At 39.2% G+C, this 21,804-nt stretch overlaps 1 protein-coding gene across 19 annotated transcripts in view; it reads right to left on the bottom strand.

Annotated features, from left to right (window-relative positions):
• LRRC7 (leucine rich repeat containing 7) overlaps positions 1-21,804 on the bottom strand; it is a 205,319-nt gene that overhangs the window by 47,682 nt on the left and 135,833 nt on the right. For 12 of the 19 annotated variants that reach the window (XM_081193633.1, XM_081193643.1, XM_081193646.1 and 9 more), the window contains 9 exons: positions 20,671-20,786; positions 18,541-18,610; positions 17,222-17,321; positions 15,532-15,656; positions 11,537-11,587; positions 10,127-10,327; positions 8,533-8,644; positions 6,870-7,050; positions 4,047-5,724 (listed from right to left, as the gene is read on the bottom strand). In XM_081193633.1, the coding sequence (XP_081049759.1) occupies positions 4,047-5,724; positions 6,870-7,050; positions 8,533-8,644; positions 10,127-10,327; positions 11,537-11,587; positions 15,532-15,656; positions 17,222-17,321; positions 18,541-18,610; positions 20,671-20,786 (2,634 nt within the window). Of the gene's footprint in view, positions 1-4,046; positions 5,725-6,869; positions 7,051-8,532; positions 8,645-10,126; positions 10,328-11,477; positions 11,588-15,531; positions 15,657-17,221; positions 17,322-18,540; positions 18,611-20,670; positions 20,787-21,804 lie in introns of those variants that run through there. The other 7 variants (XM_081193644.1, XM_081193634.1, XM_081193638.1 and 4 more) reach the window with 4 other exon arrangements.

Raw genomic sequence — 21,804 nt, 5'->3', positions numbered from 1 at the left:
TGTCAGCCTGAAAGCAATCACAATAATCAATGCACTAAGCTTGACTCTTATGAATGCTCAGTGATTTACGGAAGCCACTAATGCCAGGGAGCCCACGGCATGGGCAGGTTTCCACGATGTTTCTGTGATGCCCTCTTTTGCCACTCCCCCTACTCCTATTTTGCTTCTGTCAGCCGACAGGAAAGGATGTTGGTTCCCAGTAATTTTTTAAAATATATATATTTTGAAACAGCTCTTATAATATTTGCCTTTGCAGGCACAGGAGGTTGGGAAAGAAAATGTGAGGAAGAGCAGCCGCCTTTCATGCCAGAGACTCCAAATTGTCACATGACTTGGGAGTGACACATTTTTTGAAAAACTGCTGTTTTGTACAAATCTGGGATATCAGAAAACTTGTATTTAAGAAGTAATTCTGGTTTTTTAAAATAAAGAAATGTGTATGTTTGTGTAAGGAGACCTTAAGTTTCCTTTTCCTTTTCCAAATTCTAGAAACCCTCTGCCCACTGTACAGCATTAAAGGATTCAGGTTCAGGGCTAGAAACCAGCACCAAACCCAAGCGCAGCAAAAGAGGATTTTAACAAACGTGAGGAAGAAATAAAGTAACCCTTTTCGCTTGTCTTTCCCCTGTGAACTCCAAACAGCAACACAAAACACTTGTTCCAGGCTTGTTAGAGCCTGAACAGGACCACTCCTTAGGAAATGAGAATGCTTTGCAATGCTTTGTTCTTGATCTGAAGGCTTATTGACGTATTTTTCTTAGTAATCAGTGTATCTGAAAGCCAGGCTAAAATTTTCATACATTTTTTTATGATTTCCAAAACTGAACCAATTAAATAAATTTCTGTAGATCTTAACTGATACACCAGAATAAATATAATTTGGTTTATCATTCATCTAGTGTTTCTGCAATTTTTATTCATTCATTCTAATAGCTTTGCTTTAAAATCTATCTTGCTGCGATTTTGTGTTCTCTAGTCAGTTTTTCTTAAACAGGGGGCTGGGACCCAAGAGACGGCCATGGGTCATTTTCAGGAGAACCTCAGTGTCACAGCCTGCCCAGCGCCTTCTCACTTGCTGGCCCCACCCCCCGGCCATGCCATTGTCTTTTGACTGAACCATTGCCAACCCTAGCAACTCCTTGCATGCTAAATAATGGTGACCAGGAGATGGAGAAGTTTGGGGAGGGTGGGGAAGAGAGAAGGGAGGTCTCACTCCTCTGAGGGGAAGCAGCCAGAGGAGGTCCTGAAGGAAATTAGAAAGGGAGATAAAAGGTTAATATTTACACTCATTATTAAAAATAAACCAACTGATAATGGAAAGGATAGGGACAAGAGAATAAAGTTGTTATGGAAGGAAGTGAAGATAAAAGGACCAGGATGAAAGGTAGAATGAAACTGGCAGGTTCAAGGTAAGGGGAATAGATTTGTGTGACAGCAGAATGGAAGAAATTACAATAGATTAGTAAAAATACTCTGAGAGGCATTTAGAAGTGGGAAAGGAAAAATATAAAATAAAAAGCCTTCTCCACTTAGAGTCAGACTTAAAGCCTCTGGATTGATTGGCAAACTCTGCCTAAAGTGGAGAGGATGAGTTGCAATACTTCCAGAGCGAATGTCTATATTTTGCTTGAGGGAAGCTGAGGTATTGAACTCCTTGCTACAATGAAAATGTTATGGTAAATAATTAAACAATTTCCAAAGATGGTTTAGCTATCAATAGAAAAGTGATGTCAGCCAGCCAATCATGCCAAACTCCACTTCCATAGGCCACTATTCTACAACTTGTAGGCCTCGGTAATTTTCAACAAGTTTATGTGGGCTCTGGCAAAAGCAGGGTGGTGAAATCTGAGAACACCGCCAGGTCTAAGCCCAAGAAATTGTCTTTTCTTTAGTTTAAGTGGTTCACTGTTCTATATGACATCAGGTGTTGGGCAGGCAAAGACCTCAGCCAAAAGGGAGTCTGCAGGTACTGCTGATCAGCTGACTGGTAGCACCTACAAAGCCCTGTGTACAGGACTTCACAAGACCCAATGATGATCTGATCAGCAGATCTTGCAAAGCACCTTGTAAAAAGCTATACAAGAATGCTTTGCAAGACCTGACAGTTCATCATTGGCGCTTGGTAGACTGATTTGGCCTGCTCTCCAACCCCCTTTAAATAAATAAAAACAAATAAATTGTATTACTGAATGGATAGTTCAGTTCTCAGTGAGCAACAGCTAAATTGTGAATTACCTTCTTTGAAAAACACATGATGATATCAAAAGATATGAAACAGTCTACAATTTTTGCTCCGTTATGGTTATTTCTGAAATATAATCACTTATTGCAGTCACTGAATGACAAACCAATATGTATCTGGGAATATAAGGAAGGGTAATTTTGTGAAAGCAAATCTGAGAACGAGGTCTGTAATTCCAATTTTCCAGGATGATTTCAGCATTTTTGACAGCCACATTTGGCAATCTCAATTTTCACTTATTTTATGAAAGCATCTGGTGAACTGTAGGACTAAAATTATACATGAATTGGTATTTCATAATTCATCTTATTTCCAATATTAGTTGACTGAAGGCAAACAGGTTCCTGAGGCTGAGGAAGGCTGTATGAGACACACAGCATTTAACGAGTACAAGGTGATGCAAATCGAAAAACAGCCAACAGGGTGAATGTTTAAGTTCCTTGTTAAGCCCCCCCCCCCCCGGCCATTTATACAAGGCAGCAGTAAGGTTGCAATTTAAGATGGAAGACCAGCTTCATAATCCTTCTCCCTTCAAACTATTCTCCCATTGAAAAGTTCCCACTCCAGTTGCTTTTACCTTCACTGAGGAAAACACAAGTACCTGCATTTTGGGGTGTGTGTGTGTGTGTGTGTGTGTGTGTGTGTGAGAGAGAGAGAGAGAGAGAGAGAGAGAGAGAGAGAGAGAGAGATGTGCAAATGGAATAAAGTGGAAAGGTTAAGAAGCTCCTTTTCCTCCTGTACTAGTCTTCCACTTCAAACTGTAGCCTCAATGGCTGCACAGTATATTAGACTTTTTTCAAAAGAAAATAATGGAACTACATGTAGTATGTAGTTTTTCTCAGAATTCCTTCCAAATGCTTTCTGGATATATCAGTTATAAGATGTTTTATTCATTTACTTCTTACCACCATTTCAAACAATACCTCATATTCTTAATTCTTCACGCCTTGGAAACTGTGTCTCATGTCAATGAATTACTCTGCACATTTACCAATAATAAATGTTAATTGACAAACACTTCCTAACATAGAAAATATAAGTTATAGTTGGTCTCTGTTGGGGCTTTACGTATTTCAACCCGTTATCCAACACACTTGGAAACAAGTTAAATGTAAATTAACTGACTTACTTCCAAGTACATAGATTTAAGACATGGGGTACCAGAACAAAAGTAATTGTAGCTTATTTGTTAATCAATGGCTAAATTTTCTAAAAGAAATCCTTAATTATATCTGCCATGATCCAATAGTTCTGGTACATGAAGATGGTTCACACATGAATATGTGACTTTGTGCACACAAGGGCATGGACTGATTCATAACACAGCCACTGAAGATTGTGCTATTGAGTTCTGTAGAGTTTTGGAGTATCTCCATTAACTATAAGCCTGCCAATGTCAATATTTCCAATACTTTTGCTTTGGAATTTGTCTTCAATATTTTTCCTATGCACTGTAAAGGCTGGCAAATAAAACAAATATTTAAATTATAAACTATTTTTGTGATTTCCTTTAAGCTTCATAAATTACCCACTACTAGAAGACCGAGATTATCATTTTTGCATTTTAAAAAAACAACAGTATATCAGGGAAGACCTTCTCCAATGCTCCCCAAAGCAACCCTAATTCTAACTCATTATGTATAAACTGTAATAAAATACATTTCATGGTTTATTAATTCAGAACACAAATCCAGGAATTATTACTGGATAACATATTAATCACTGCAAGCAGATTTTTTTTTTGATATATAGAAATATAAAAACTAAAAGGCATTAATTAATTGCAGAGAAATGCCAAACATACCCTGTCTAACCTTCTAGCTTCTATATGTCTAAGTAGCTGTTGTCTCCAGTCAGCGGGCATTTTACCACAGCTCTCATTTCCCTTCACAGGGGTAGGCCTTGTCTTTAAATCAGTGTTATCTGACGGCTTGTCACCATAGTTACCCAAGTTATAGTCTGATGGTATCTTTTCCAACAGAGCTGCCATTGTAGGCCTAGCTGAAACTGGCCTGGTTTGGGAGGTACCATAACTCTCTGTACTGTAGCTTCTTGCAGACAATGGCCTCCTTTGAGTAAGGTTTTTAACTGGAAAACTTCCAGATTGGGCTTTCACTTCTTGATATGAAGGGTGTTCATCTTCATACCTGCCATTTCTTTTGAGGAATTGGGATTCAGACACTTGCATGCTGCTTTGGCGTTCCATGGGTCCTCTATACTGGTGTCTGTTATACCTATCGCTCTGAGGCAGTTCGTGTGGTTCACTGACTCTTCTATACATTGACATATCTGTGGAACTGGCCAATGAATCTGCTCTTCTCAAAAACCCAGCCCTTGATCCCTGACTTGAGTACTGAGTGTTGACAGTCTCCTCATTAACAGAAGGCTGGGAGAATGAAAACATGTGCTCCATGGGTGGATACCCTCGGTAGGCTCTTGGGCTAACCAAATCCTTTGAGACAGTTTTAGTCTGCTGGGGAATGTACTCTGGAGTGTGTTGAAAAGGTGGCGGAATCCTCTTTTCGGCTTTCACTTCCACTGATCCTTGAGGATTAAAACTTTGGTCAAACTGGTACACTTTTTTAGTTACAGAAGGCTTTTGCTGCTGCTGCACCTTAACACTTCCATAGGTCAGCAACTCATCATCAAGCATTGGCACAGACTGGCTACGGGACATGCTAGACATTCCATGTTCTGGACCCATCATTTTATCTGGCCTCTCATGCATACCGGCATTGTCAGTAGTAGCTGCATAGTTCTCTAGTGGTATATTATAAACTTTATATGCGCCAATGTCTATCTCATCTATACTTTGTGACTTCTTAAACCTATTCGTTTTCAAGTCCCTCATCATTGGCGAAAGCCTCTCTGTGCTCTTGCTGATAGAAATGACGTTTTTAGAAGGATCCGGGCGACAGTGAATATGCGAAAACACATTACCAAGACTTCTGTTAGCATTTGACTCATGATACTCCCACGGTGTTCCTGGAGAAAAAGTGCTAGCTATTTCCGCGGAATCTTTAACAAGATCCTTCCTTTCAGGTAAAGGGCTGGTGGTAGGGGTGCTCTCCAGCTTAGAGGGAAAGGCTGTCCTATCTTCAAAAGGGCTAGGGGTTCTTGTCCAGTTCTGCCAAGGGTTTGATGGAGGCACTTCTGATTCAGGTGTATTTCTGAGAGTAGGCTGTTCAAGTTCTAGGGGGATACCAACTATCCTGTCTTGCCTAATTAAAGGCCTGCGTCCGTGAGCAGATGTGCTTCTCGATTTAGAGCTTAAGAGGGGGTTAGCGCTTGGATTCTCCACCGTGCTCTCTTCTGCTACAAATCCCGTGTTATCATAGTGAGAGCCATCATTCCAGCTGTCAGCAAAGGTGTCGCTCATTGGACGCCTCTCGTTATGTTGTTGTAAGTTTCCTGCTGGAGCAGACTCCCGTTGACTGAGCAATGGCTTTGTTTCAAGAGGTTGAGGAAAAGATTGGACAAGCCTGGAGAAAACAAGAAGAAAGATTGGTATTAGATAAGGAAGCTATCACAGCAGAATAAAATGCTAATAAATATCTTACTATTATTGCATGTTTTGCTTAACCCATGAATGAATGAATGGAAGCTTTAGCTTGTTTGGAGTGGGAACAAAGAGAAAGCACACAAAAAGAGAAATATCACAATTTATATGTATATGAAAATGGCTTTGCATAAATCTAAAAATCTGCCTCCCCAAAAAACTCTGGTATAAAAATCTCTATGCTAGTGACAGATAATAAGCACATAACATTGAGCCTGCAAGCAAAGTGAAAGTCTCTTTGGAAACTGAGTCTGTATCTATGGTGGGACAAAGTTGCTTATATAGGATTCTGTATGCAATGGAGTAAATGTAGACAGCACAGAAAACCTTGATGACACGTAATCATTTTGTACCTCTTTCATTCTCATCAGCTGAAAAATGGGTAAGATGGGTGAACTGCTATTCAACTATTGTAATCTACTCTGAAAGTTTGCAGATAGACCTGAATTTTGGGTAGAAGTTGCAAGAGTAATTTCTACCCCTAAGGCATAATTTCTCTGGGCCTTGACATGGAAAAGGTGCCCTTCCTCTTGCCTACAAACATGGGCCTTTCTGCAGAGGTGCCTAGTTGTGGGGGAGAACTTACTCTGCTCTGGATGCTCTGCTCTTCTCCCTCTCCTGCTGTTGAGGGGGCAGGGATGCTGCAACACTTACCTTTTTTTGCACAACGCTTCACTTATTTGCAGTAGTGCCAGTGTGATGTTGTTCCAAGTGCAGCAGGTTTTCTCCAACTGTATGCAATGCCAGACTTCTTAGAAGTCTTGTGTACACTTGAAGAATACCAGCTCCCAGCCTAGCAGTACTTCCTGAGACATGATGTCACATAGTCACAAAAGGTGTCCTAGGAAGCACTGCTAGTTCAAAGAAAAAACAAAGGCATCTCAATCATGCTGCTGCTCCTGCTAGTCTGGCCCTATTTACGTTCCTGTCTGTTTTTGTTTTAATACGAGGGTTGATATCATCATCACCATCATCATATTTTATTTAAGCTCTTTGTACTTTTGGCTGCCTGAGATGCCTTTATGGTCAGATCCAGTGTTTCAACTGGGGTCTACAAAGTAAACACACCTGTTACCCCACAAAGAATTATTCACTGCATCTTTAGCTGTAGTCTGCAAGGACCCCATTTTAACACGAGCGTTAGAAGACCCTGAAGATGCCTGTGAAGGTGAATAGTCTGAATAGGTGCCTGAAGAAACACTGTTATTCATGCAGTGAACTTTATCTGCTTCAGATTCATCTGTTGATTCTAAAACAAGCACAGAAAGAAATATGAAATTAATAGTTGAACAGAAGATTGAACACAGAGACATATATACAACAACTACTGTAATTAGCTTGGAAATGTGATTTCCACTTCTATATCATACAAATATAGCCAGCCATGAACTTATCCCTGGGACGTTCAAAGACACCTAAGACATTTGTACAGCAGTACCAACTCCCTTTCCCATCCATCTTCAGCCAAGATGCTGTATCATCTGACTGTATCAATCTACAATTATTGGTCGGTGTATTACTTTACTATTATCCTTATAAACATTGTGCCTTGTGAGATGGAACTTTTTTTTTGTATTTTTAAAAGATCCATTTTCACCTTTCCTACACTTACGAACCTGACCAAACTGCTACTGTCTTGAATGCCCCACCCCCATGTTTTCCTACTGCTGAATATAATAATTTAGTATTTATTTTTAATGACATATATAGCCTTCTTTATACACTATTTCCAACACTCAGGGCCAAACCAAATGTGACATGGGAGATTTCCCAATATTTATTTAAAAAACAGGCACAGGGAGTTTTGTCATGGCAGCAGTGATTAGGAAGGATTTCATCACCTTCATACCCATGCCCAATACTAGGGGTGGCCCAAGTGAGGCCCTGACCCACAGTCCAGATGGTCTGAGGGGCTTGTTCACTTAGTAGGCTGCTTACCTGCCCACCATTTGCTCATAATTCTTGCATAGAAGGAAGAGCCATTCATTTAAATGGGGTTTTATCCAAATTAAGATGGCTTAGAACAACTGCTGCCTATATTACGTTCTGAGAGTACTGAAACTATTTTAGATTTCTTTTCTGTACATTACATACGTGCCAAGTTGACACAGGAGAAGAGAAGGCAGATAGGCAGTTTTAAGGGAGGAGGGAAAAGGCAACCACAGAGGGTTGTGGGGGGGTGCAGGGGAGGGAGAAGAGACTCAGTTCCCCAGGCACAGTCACAGAGAGGTGCATTAAAGTGGCAGAGAATGTGATACATGGGAGAAGAAAGTGATCAAAATGAAAAGGAAGATGAGAGGGAGACAAAAAAAAAAGCAATACCAGCCAGTGTAAAGAAAGAGAAGCTGAGGCAAAAAGGAGGACGACAGAAATATTGCAATATGTGAATGTAAGCAGGCAGACAGAAAAGGTATGGGGTGGGACCAAGAAGGGAAGGGAGCGTAGTTTGAGGAGGTAAGGGAGGGGACAAGAGGCCCAGTGGTACCCTGTGTCCAAGGCCCCAAGGAACCTGGCGCCTGACCTTTTCATACCATTTAAAGTTGCTATTAGTCTAAGGAAAAGGGGTAGGAGAGAAATATAGATAGCTGTGTATCTAAATCGACTGGTTTTGCATATTAAATATAATTTCCAATTTGATTCTTGCTAAGTGTAAAAATACAGTGTTGAGCGCATTTTTCTGCTGCATTTTTCATTGTTTGTCACATTCAGTATCTATAAAGTGACTTAGTACCTTTTTTCTCTTTACCCAATAGGACAAGTTTAGGTTGGTACAATGGTGCTTCAGTCATGGAGGGACGAAGTTCCCCTATCCTCATATCATTCACAGCATGTACATATGGGTCCTGTAAAATGCAATAATATTGTGGAATATTATAAAAAGATAGCCCAGCAAGTGATACTTTAATAATGAAATTTTATCAGGAGCATGGAATTATAAAACTTCCAAGCACGAATGCTGACCAGGCAAATGTGACTTTAAATGTCATAGAATGCTGTTTAAAAAAGTACAATTGGTACTCATATTGACACTGCCTGCATAGGGTCAGTGGGTTGGGCTCTGGGCTCCACCTTGTGGATGAAGGCAGAAGAAACTCTCAAGGTGCGGCTCTTAAGCCTGTTTTGAAGACTCACCAAGCTTGGAATCACACACACTGAGTAGGGTAAAATAACAAATGGTGCTACTTTCCTAATAATCTAGAAACACCACGGCCTGTGAGATGAGTTCTGCTTGAACTAGTAGACCTGTCTGATCTTAGGTGGGAAGAAGCTTAACTCTGTGCTTTGTGCTCACAGCTATTTTGCCCTGGACAAATGTACTGTTGGTGGTAGAGTATTTTTTAAAAAAAAACCCGATCACTACCTGCTTTTGTTGATAGTTTTCTGCCACCTTATTCTGCTACCAATTTCAGGCCTCCCCTTCCCCTTTTATATCTGAAAGTCCCGTGTGGTAGGCTTGGTAAAGTTAATATAGGCACATAAACAGCAGTTCTTATTAAGAGATTGTGGGGAGATTCAGGGGACCCAAAGCACACAGTATATCAGGTCTAGGAAATCCTGTGGCCATCCATGGATGGACCTATTACAGTCTGGTCTGTCCCAATTGTGCATGGGGAGGGAACTAAGGCTGCTCTGCCCTATTCCTGAGAAATGCCTAAAAATCCGCATGGAAATGCGCATTTTTAAAAAATAACAAAAAAGTTTTAAAAGTATTTTAGACTTTTAAAAATAAGGCATCTACCTGCCCACAGCCTGGAGCTGCTAGTGCAAGCGGCTTCTTGCCACTGCGTGCTTTGAATGCAAATACAGCAAGTTTACCTAAGAGTGAGAGGACTTGATGTTTACAGGCAGGAAGCCATGTTCTTCCTGTACAATTCTCCCTGAGATAGGGTGTCATCAGTTCTCATTGCTCCCAGGGGAATGTCCTGTATTTGCATTTAGAGTGCGCTGCAGCAAGGAGCAGCAGACATTTGATTGATCTGACCTCAGCCTTGCCTGTTTGGGCCATGCCCCAGCCTTGGTACCTGACAATCAACAGCAGACCCTGCTGAGGCCTGACAATATCTGTGTCATGCAATGCTGGCAATATCCGTTTTGTTCTGTGTAGTATGAGAACTACATGATATTTGGCCCAATAAAAAAAAAGAAAATCAGAAGGGGAGCACTGAAAGGTGAAGCAAATTATATCTAATAGGGGGGAAAGAGGGAAGGAAAGGGGTTATAGATCAGCCTACTTCTGCTTACACACAACCCTCTGAATAAAGAGATCTATATTGTACTGATCTTAAAATAAGCTCCCGTTTGTTTAAATAACACTGTCATGTTACCTCCACGGATATATCCTTTGCTGTCATTGGCCACTTGTGCTCATATTTGTCTTTCACAGCTTGTTCTGCACTGACGGTTGGTGTTGCATTCTCAGGCCTCATTCCATGGCTAGGTTTACCCACCAGATTTTGAACAGATTTCACCATATTCTTTAAATCTTCTGGGTATGGAGTTGGATAGCGCTTTAAGTTTATTTCAACCTGAGCAGTTGTTTAACAAAATAAATTAAAACCACAAATAGGAAACAAAAACCATTATTAAACTTCTAGTTTTGATTATCAAGGCTATACAAAACAGAAAACACAGAGACAGTGAATTTAGGCATTTGAGACAATGTTAACATAAAACTGTGCCTTTGAAATGCTAAAGCCTATGTCATTTACAACATGGTGAATGCAGAATAAAATCCATTGGTGACTGAATGTGATTTCCTTCCCACTTGCCTAGAACTGTATAATGCAATAATACTTGGACTGAAATTACACCTTGATATTCAGACTGCTAAATATCACTTTAATGGCTCAGGTAGAATCTAGAACTTCACTTGCATATGGGAAGTCATTCTGGATTTATAAAACAACACTGTGATAGCTTATTTGAAAAGACTGTGAGCAATCCAAAAAAGATTAGATGTTCCTAAATCCTTCTGAAATCAATAGGACTTGAGTACGTTTCAATTTTAATGGATTGCATTCAGTAAAAATTGAGGGGCCCCCACCTCATTTAATGGATGTGTGTTTGTACAAAAGTGTGATATAATTTTTACTACAAAGGAAAAAATTGCATGTAAAGCCAAGGTTCAAATGCAGACACAAGTTAATAGGCAACCATTCAAAAAGCTTGACTGATGTGAAGAGAACAAACTATGGTAGCAACTTGCACTGAGCGTTGAAATATAATAAAGTATGCATTACAGACAAGCACATCCAAACATGGATCTCAATAGCAAATGTGAAATATTATGTTACAAGGAAATGTACAGCTCCAGTAAGAAAACTAACTAAGTGATGTGTGGAATAAAGTACTGCTATTGTTCTAATTGCCTTACAGTTGAAAGAATGTAATTGCTGCTGGTCTAACTTAATCACTTGCTTTTCTACGTGACCTGGGCCATGGCATACGTAAGATTTACACATAACCTTAACAATAACTGGGATGTAAATCAAATACTACATGCACTGCAAAGGTTGCTAAGAATACAGTGTAACTAATGAACTATGTAAGGAAATTTGAGTAAAGTTAGTTTATCTTAGGTAAATATTAACTTTCACTATTAAACATACTCGCGGATGTGCTAGATAGAATTAGGGTGAAGAAAATCCCATAGTTGATATTAAAAATGATAATTACCAATGAAGTCTAGACTCCCTTTCTATTCATGGTCTTTTATGTTTCACATTTAAAGTTACCTCAGAAGTAGCATGCCGCTGGGGATAAAAACCTTCCAAAGTGCAATATTCCTGGATAGAAGAATTTCTTTTTTAATTTCTACTGTCAAATTCATTTCAGCAAACAATGATACACTTGACCAAAATCAAATTTCACAAGACTCATCAGAATAAAGTTATTATGAATATTAAGAACTATTACCAAATGTATAATTTTAAATAACATAAAATTACAAACCAAATCCTATGAAACTTAGATGAATATCAACCAACCAATGACAGGGCACACATTTCATTGAAACTGTGCCCTTAATATTAAGGATTATTTCACCACTCTGGAAATGTCTTCATATCAGCCAAACAGACAGGTGCCTGCAGTTGATATTGCAATGCACAGATAGCCATGATGTCAAAGAAATTTTGTATGCGCTTTAAACACTGTGAGTCCCAATATTACTTGCATGTTTACTGGATAAACATATGAGAATCATCTCCAAACACCCAGGTATTGAACTGATCTGTAACCATTTGATTATGTTTTAAGATAGAATAAATATAATTAATATAAGCAGAATAATGTAACAGAAACATTTAACATGATTTCTTTTAAATATGTTTAGTACTGTAAAGGTCTAGCACCAGTGTGACTTTTAAAAATCTATTTAATACATTAAAATTGGCTTACACTGATATTATTGACAGTACTCCTGTGGATTTTCATCTTTATTTTTTGGGGGAAGTGGGTATTGTATATGCACCTGTACGTACGTATGTACATTTGTGTGTGTATATATGTGTGTGTGTATGTAAGAGAGAGAGTGTGTGTGAAAGAGAGAAAGAGAGAAAGAGAGAAAGAGAGAAAGAGAGAAAGAGAGAAAGAGAGAGAGAGAAAGAAAGAAAGAAAGAAAGAAAGAAAGAAAGAAAGAAAGAAGCCCAGATCCTGCCTACAGCTACCACTTTCAGGCCCACTTATTACTGCTACGCATTCAACTCTTGAGTGCAAAATATTATCTAGCCCAACGCAGGCAAATAGATCACTTTTCTAGTTTGTGAATTAACAAAAAATGATAAAATTAATCTTTTTACCACCATTCAGAAACACGCTTATCTTTATCCTATGAATCAAAAAACTGTGATGAGCTGAACATAAGCTCACCTGTCTAGCATGACATCAAAAGTTTTGAAACCCAGTTTATCTTATTTTTAAGCAAAAGGATACCTGGCGAAATTGCCCACTGCAGCTACCTGGACCCTTGACACGAAAGCCCCTTGAGAAGGTCAAGAGCCCTCCTGCACTGTGTGTTGCAGGAGACTACAGTAGAAGCGGGAAAACACACCAAATCAGGCAGAGGAATCTTGCGTGCTGTTGGTACAAGATTCTTCTTCCTGGTTTTGTGTGATTTCCCCCTACTACTATAGCCCCACATGATACAGACCACACTGCTCAGGACCTACTAGAGAAACACTGTGAAGGAGTACAGGGCTGCAGGAAAGAGCCATTGTATGAGCTGTTTTCTGCTCACTCAGCATTAGACAGAACCATATTTTTATATACAGGATTCTTTTTTTAATTGTTTACTAATATGAAAACGGAAGCTGAAATGAACAAAGCCATTAAAAAGCATTATTTACTGACATTTATACAGATGTCATTTAATTGTACAGTCTCATTGTACAAGGTTCAAACCTTTCAGGCATAAAGGCAACATTACTGGAAATGACTGTGTTTTGATTTTCAATTATATAACATTAGAAGTATAGGAAATGTTGATTGTCATGTGAAGATCTATGGGAAGTGAAATAACGCAGGCTATGGCTTAACATGGAACTACTTAGCCTCTTCACTGCTTTAAAACATCTTTTGCCAGTCTCCTGTACAAAAATGTACTCTTAGTACCCTCATAAGTGTGTGTGTCCTAGAGAGCTACCAATACAGTTTTCGTGTTGCTTTCTATTTGCTAAAAAAAGTTTTATATATGTTACTTTTTAAAGGGATATCCACAAAAAGTCAGATACAATGGATTAATATCCCACTGCGTCCATACATACATTGCTCATTTTTGCGACAGTATGCTTTTTGATCCAGCAGAAGCTCATGTTAGTGGAAAGTGGTAAAGGCGATTTTAGCTCATTCCCTTCTCTGTGCAGCTCCCCCAAATTTGTTCAACAGGAAATCCTTTGGGTTAGTTATGTAAGTAGTTAAGGGGACTGCAGAAGAAAGGGGGAGTCTATGGAAAACACTTCCTTCCCTTTGGCTCACAGACACCTCCACTGGATCAAAGAACCTTCTTTCAGCAGAGGGACACCGCTGGATACAACCCAATCTTACTTTTCATTTTAATAAAGTATTATTTTTGTTTGAGGATTATATGAAGAGTAAGGCAGTTTCCCCCCTCTCAGATATCTGTAGGATAAAAGAGGGAAATAGAGTAAGACCTCAAGAAAGACAGGTCTGATTTTTTTTTATTCCTGGCAACTGACGTCAATTTCAAGTCTTGTTCCAAAAACAAATGATTTGACTGATAGATGTGACTCTTGACCTCGGTTAATCTCATTTTAAAGTAAAACATATTTGCCCCCAAACAGCAAGGCAATGCTTTTACAAAACACCTGCTGGAAGTACTTGGTTTTGACACACATCAGGGGCACTTGCTTGCTAGAATATAATCATCATGTCAAGGCCAACCCCCATTCTGAATGAGGAGCAAATTGGGCATATTTTTAATATAAAGATCAGAAAATAATTTCTGTATTATAGAATATTGTGTAAAATGCATGCTATATGGGCTGTCTTTGTAGGCTGGAAACCTAAGTAATACTTCTAGTGAACACTGAAGATACTATTGAAAAGATAGAGCTGAATGCCCACTAAGTGGTCTTCATGTTTGTTATATTATGGGCTTATGAATCCTTTCATTGGTTTTGAAAGAACAAATGCATATGAACACTGAGACTGCGAAGTTTTTTTGTGCAGGAGACAGAAATTCAAGAAAAAACATCTCTTGTACTAAGGTGACAATTTCAGCTGTCACTGAAATGTAATATTCAAGGTGTTGAAATTTTGGTGGCTGTGGAATGATTACTTGGGACTAAATATAGCAATCTGGTGAGCAATAGATCAGCCATTTTTGTGTCTTATAAAGTCTTTTGTGCCTTGTTTAAACTTCTGAAAGAAGATATTTACGTCAGGACTTGTTAATTAACTTGACTCCTACAATATTTCCCCCCTGTGCAACTGCCATTTCACATTACACTTGGCTTTTATAAAGGAATCTAACCTATTTCCCTCCCTCAATTTTATACAGAACAGAAATATCTGCTTAAAAGGCTGTTTTTTCATCTGATGTGACAGTTCTGAGTTAGCGAATTAGAAATGGTCTTTGTGAGCCTAAGCCATCAGTTTCTATTGATCACACATTGTTATCCTTCTGGTAATTGTGTCTCATAAACAGCACAGCAAGATTCACTTCTATCATTTTCATTTCTGTTCTGCAAAACAAGATTTGCAGTGAGGCAATATCTAATTCTTAGTCTCTCTATATATTTGTAAAAGTGCCAATCCCTTTAGTTCTAAATGTCACATGCTTTAAGGGGACATTATGGCAAATATCAAGAGACGTAAGGACATCAAGAAAATATGCGTATCAGCAGGTTGACTTTTAAAGGCAAGAGCAAACTTCTGGACTGCACTTCAATGAGGCAGCCCATCAAGGAGGACTTTCTAATTGATAACTGTGGAATATGAGATTTTAACAGTGCATCTGAAAATTTCATGTACCCTAGCCAGCAATTGAAGGTCCAATCATGGTAGTAGGAAACACAGTCAAATTCTTAAAGAGATTTGCAGTGCAATCCATTGCATGTCGAAGTAAGCACCACTGAGTTCAATGGGACTTATTTTCAGATAGGTGAGTATAGGATTGCAGCCTTACTCATGTCTAGATTGGTTAAACACACACTTAACAACCACCTACTTATTTACTACAAAAAAACCCAAGGATGGTAATCCTAGTTACCTTAACTTTTCCTGCATTTTCCTCCTCTTCTTTTTTTTCTTCGAATTCAAAGGCAACAGTCATACGTTGCTGTCTTTGCTCTTCCCATAGAGTAGGATTAAAACTATCGCTGTCAGACTGGAAATCTAATTAGAGTAGAAATTAACGTCATAATCAAAAGATACCTAGTAATAAAACTTTACGCACAATATCAACTTAAACAACCAAATAACATCTGTGGGTGCAAATAGTCAAAAGCATGCAGGCCTCAAGTTAGCCCAGTATGAGCATGCTTGGGGTGCAGGCTAAGGTCACTCTTGATTTTTGTCCATGCAAGCATACATCCTTTCCCAGCTACCAACTTGCCTAAAGTTCAGCAAATTCATTTGATATGATGTTCCGGCAATCCAGAGCCAGTTTCTAACTTCTAACCACAATGGTTTACAGCAGAAATGAAACTTTGATTGATTACCAAGAATTACTGGCCTTTCCTTTACCATTTTTTTTAAAGCTGGCCCACCAGAAGACCACCACCCATTTTCTGTCACAGGCTCGTTGTATGGCATGGGGTATATTACACTGGTACACTTTCAAACAAAGGGCCAGCAGAAACAAAACAACAGTCCGGTAGTACTTTAAAGGCTAGCAAATGTATTATTACTTTCATGGATTACCAATAATGATGAAACTGACATGAAAACTTGTGCCATAATAAATGTGTTAGTCTTCAAGGGGCTAGTACTGTTCTTTTTGTTGAACTATGATCAAAGCAACCATGTCGTTGTGAGGATAAAAAGACTGTAAAACAAATTTAAAATGCTATTTAAAAAGTAGGACGCTGCAGATGAGAACTCAGTGTGCAGAGTCTATATGCAGTACAGGAGCACAGTTCCAACAGACAGTTGTCACATATTGGATTTGCTGAGGACCTACAAGTCAAATATTTGTAGCCCTGAATTGTGTCCATTATTCAAAGCCTATCCCCCAAATTCAAAATCAGGGATAGGCAGGCAGAAAGGACATTTTATTTGAAGCTCAAGGTGATATTCATGGGTCTTCTTTTCCCCATGTTACCCTCACTACAACCCTGTGAGGTGGGTTAGGCTGAGATACAGTGGCTGGCCCAAGGTCACACAGTGAGTTTTGTGGCTGAATTTAACCCCGGTCTCCCAGGTCCTAGTCTACTTAATATCCCTTTACCTTATTTCACATTCTGGTGGGAAAAGATGTAGAAGTTAATAAACTGGGGAAGGGGAACAATCTTTTCCCACAGTCTGTAAATATATTGTTAACAGTCCCTTTTCATGGGAGGATAGGGAGACAACCAGAATGGGTGGGGACCACACAACCTATCTTTAAGAAGAAAGCAACTGTGACAGCACGGATGCCTTCTGACACTTATCAATTGTATTAGGTGCTGTTTGTTAAACTGTAATGCCTAAGTATCCACAGCAAGGGAGGAGGTTGGTGAGAAATCCAGAATAACTTGGCCACAGTCCAGTGACCACTCATTGGCCATGCCCCCATGAATTCCTAGCAGCCCTGCCGAATCAGGCACTAGCTTTCATTGCTATGGTTAATAAAAAATGAAAGTTAAAAGTGGGGGAGTGGTTTGTATTGTAAAACAACAACTATCTATAGAATAATTGTTTAGGATACTTAAGTCAACATTAATTATTTACTGAATAGCTTTCCTTTTTTTAATAAGTACCTTCATCACCACGAGGTTGCTGAGGAAACATGTAGTTGGTCAGCACTCTTTGCTTTGTTTCTGGATGTGCCTCAGTCTGAAGAGGGATAAGGGCCTTGGACTGCAAATTCAAAGCAAACAACATTACAATAACTCCAAAATGATGGCATCTAAAATTATTATGCACACTAACAAATAGTGTCCCATTACAATGAGCATTGTAATTAACATTCTTGATCAAAACAATACTAACTACATAATTTCTAGGTATTAAATTGCATTGTAATGATTCGGAAATGGCAGCTCCAACCAACAGATGGCGCTGTGTTGTTTTCTTATTACTTAGATACTGTTTTATATGCTACCACCCTTTTGTCCTGAAGAAGAAATTGCGGTATCCTTAAAACTAAGAGTATGATCCAGAAGCCTGTATACTGATTATCTGTTTTACATTTACATAAACATTGTCCTTCCTGTAACATCTCTACAATGCCACAGTTCTATCATAGATAGAAGACTCCATCCTCCTTTTATACGACAAAGATGGAGAACTGGATCCAGCTAGTGGGGCAGAACCTTACTTTGCCCAACCTTCTATGGGCCAAGTCTGACGGTGGACAGGACTGTCAACCTCTGAACCACCTGGTGTCAGAATGAAATCAAACTCTGCAGGGAAAAGCATAGTACTTTGCAAGCCTTGATACTCTACTGATTTTGCTGCTTACAACATATAGGGCTTTGTTGGTACCGGTGATCAGCTGAGAGTCACTGCCTGCAAAATCCCTTTCGGCCCAGGCATATCTTTAACTACCAATACCTTACATTGTATGTGATGGCAGGTGGGTATGGCTAGACCAAAATTAGGCCTGTGGATCAGAGGTTCCCCATCACCGACAGATGGTTAGACTCAACAGGTCTTGGGCTTAAGCACCCTCCCTTGTGAAACACCCATCACATTGTACAGAAGGAAATAAATACATAAAAAGGTTGCTATTTGAACTAGTAAATTCTTGCCACCCAACCTCTCACTGCTTCCCCATGTCACTGCACTCTGCCTAACAGTAGGGCTAGCCCTGCTTGGTGCTTCAAAATATTTGGGGGTTTGCTGGGAGATCTGATGATAGGGATGAACTTGAAGGAAGCAGAACTTGAGATGCTATGAACAATTTTGCATTATACTCATAATTTTTATTCCCCCGCCCCCGCCAGAAAGCATCATCTGGTTTAACAGGTTTAAACACTTTTATGTTCACCATAAATATTTTATCAATACAAATACAGCTGAGCTTGCTGCCCTGTTATTTAGCTGTTAAAATGAGAATAGACATTAAAATCTGTACCTGGTTGTCTGAAAGCCATAAAGCTGCAAGATCTTTAAGTTTTGTAAAAGTGATAGGCAAATTTTTCAATCTGTAAAAATAACAAAATTGTTACAACTTGAGTATTTACTTAAACATTGTCAAGATATTTATGCAGCATTTTAACAGTCAGATGACAGCAATTTCAACTTTGGTCATCCTCTTGCATTGCTTTTAAAAGACATCTTTATGGAAATACTTGGTTCTTTTTCAAAGAATATTTTCCCAGTTAAAAATGTATACATAATTTAATTTCCTAAATACTCAGAGAAGATTGTCACACACACACACACACACACACACACACACACACTACCTAATCTATTGTTATGTGTTAAGTTTTTAGCTAAGGCAGTATTCCAAAACCAAGAACACCATTGCTGCAAGGAAACCCTGCAAATGTCTTCCAGCTGCTAAATGTCTCACTTTTGACTGCTACCAGAATAAAATCCTTATGAATCACTTTCACGCTAGCATGCATTGACAAAAGAATTAATAAAGGCTTGTGCTTTTTTTAGGAATAGCTTTCATTGTTACGCTGGATATGTGCTCAAACATGAGGGCAAGCTTAGCAGTCTCCTATGAAAGTGCCCTCTCACCGCAGGGCAAGCATCTTTAAATCTGTGACACTGGGATTAACGCTTTTCCCTTGTGTCCATCATAAATCTCATTCTGACACCCTCCCTAGCCTCTTCTCTAACAACATGCAGAAATAGGGCAGTTTGGAACCTGCTGTCCTTTATATCTGTTCCACCAGAAACGCTTTATACTTCAGAGCTCTGCTTCCATTTTCTCCAGTTGTGGTGCACATTGTCCTGACACACCAGCTTCTTGGAAACTGTATTTCTGGCATAACCCTTGAGCTGGGATGTCAGTAGAGAATAGGCACCACGAAATATTCTTAACTGACTCCCTCTTTATGTATCTACTCACGCAGTTGCATACCTTCCTGTTAACCATGCACTACAGCAGACGTCAAGGGAACAGAAAGACAGTTGCTTTATGAAGCGAACAATAAACAGGACTAGTTCTGAGTCCAGCTTACATAGAACTGAACAGGTAGAAAGCTAAAAACACACACAAACATACCATAAATCCTACTCGCTGAATCACAGGAGGAGCAAATGTTGCAGCCAGTTACCTTTTAACCCTTTACATTCCATATAACACAGGCCCCATCCAAGTACCTGAATGTTTGATTTCAAGACCCTGTAACCCTATTAGGGCGCTACATTTACAAACATGGTTCATGCTAAATGAAAATTAAATCACAATATCAGTATGCTGATTCTGTGAAATTATTTCCACTTTTGTGTTTTAAATGACTGCATGTGGGGAAAAACAAGTGCTATATAGAAAACTCTAATTAGTTCCAACAAGAAGAACAGGGATGTTTAAATTAGTTGAAGTTGAATTTTTTTTGCTACCCTTTTCAGTTAAATGAATCATAGGATTTTGGCTTTAATTACTGCAGCCTCCAGAAAATGTCAGTTGATGACATATTATTCATAAAATGACCTGAAATATTTAAGCAAAAAAAGAGACTATCTGCAACATTTATCAAATGTTTGCATTCTTCTTTATGAATTAAATGTAATTCTCATTCAGAGGAGAAGGTCATCCTGTTCTACGAGTTGGACACCAGAGGTTTGTAGAACCTCCACTGGGAGGAACCCAGTTTTAGCTCTGCCTTCCTCCTTTGATGAAGTAGCCTCTTGTGGCTTTCTAAACAAGAAACGTTTTTGACATTTCTCTTTTCTCTCTACGCTACATGGTTTAGAACAACTGTGTCCTTGTTCCTTCTCCTTTTTAATTATATCCATTAGTTTGTAAACCTGTGGAAGGTATTGTGCTATTTAATAAACTTTGTGCAGCACCTAAATAACATTATGCCAACAATAATGTCATTGATGTTGTTCAGCTAATGAAAAAGAGAAATGCTTCCTTGAGAAAAGCTGCCTGGATCCCATGAAACAAATTAACATATCTGTACCTATGTTGTTCTGTCAGTTGATAATCCAGCAATGCTTTAAGAGAAAAATGTTAGCATACGTTTTGGACAGTTCTTGGTGCACTGATTATGCAAGAAATCTAAAATAATAAAAGCATTACCTGTTGTCACTCAAGTTTAAGACTCTGAGTTTCTGCATTTGTCCAATCTCATCAGGAAGAAATTCCAGTTTGTTAGAGCGCAGAGACATAACTGTTACATTCTTACAACTTCCAATCTGTAGGCGTCAAAAACAATTGTTAAGGCATGGGCTATGTCACCATAATTGCCATCTATATAAGTAGCTTAGTTACATCTTTATAATAACTTAATTATATATGCTTTTTTACATGTTGTTTGGTGCTGATCTTGATGCTGATCAATAAGGGAAAATCACCAAGAAATATAAAAATTCCAGAAAATATGAATGTGTTTCTCTTTGTCTGACCTCTAGCCTAATTAGGTCATCCTAAACCTCATCCGCGACTGGACCTAACGGTCATGGGTACCTTTACCTTTTTAAACACATCCTAATTTGATCTATTTAGGGACGCAGGTGGCGCTGTGGGTTAAACCACAGAGCCTAGAACTTGCCAATCAGAAGGTCGGCAGTTCGAATCCCTGCAACGGGGTGAGCTCCTGTTGCTCGGTACCAGCTCCTGCCAACCTAGCAGTTCAAAAGCACCTCAAAGTGCAAGTAGATAAATAGGTACCGCTCCGGCGGGAAGGTAAACGGTATTTCTGTGCGCTGCTCTGGTTCGCCAGAAGCGGCTTAGTCATGCTGGCCACATGACCCGGAAGCTGTACGCCGGCTCCCTCAGCCAATAAAGCGAGATGAGCGCCGCAGCCCCAGAGTCGGTCATGACTGGACCTAATGGTCACAGGTCACTTTACTTTTAAGTTGACCTATTTAGATCATTTATGGAAGAAACTCCATGCTCCATGGTATTCACATTATCATGCATTAGCAATGCATAAAGTATAGAGCCCTGCAGCAGACATGGATCCCTCTTTTACAAATCACATACCTTTGCATTCATTACCCATGAAAAACTTAGATCCCAATGGTAGGCACACATATATCCCACCCACCACTTATCATCTAGATGCTACTCCCTCTATGTTATATGAAAACTACTCCCTTAAGTTACCAAGCCTTTCTAAGTAACTGCCTCACAGAAATGTCTGTCAGGACAGAGATGTGGCACCTTAAGGCATCCCCTGACATCACCTAAGCTATGATGTAATGCAGTATA

This window comes from Podarcis bocagei (genome assembly GCF_964188305.1).
Source record: "Podarcis bocagei genome assembly, chromosome: 5".
NCBI classification, from domain to species: Eukaryota; Metazoa; Chordata; class Lepidosauria; order Squamata; family Lacertidae; genus Podarcis; species Podarcis bocagei.
Note: the sequence above shows the minus strand (reverse complement) of the source record. Positions and strands in the feature narration are given on the sequence as shown.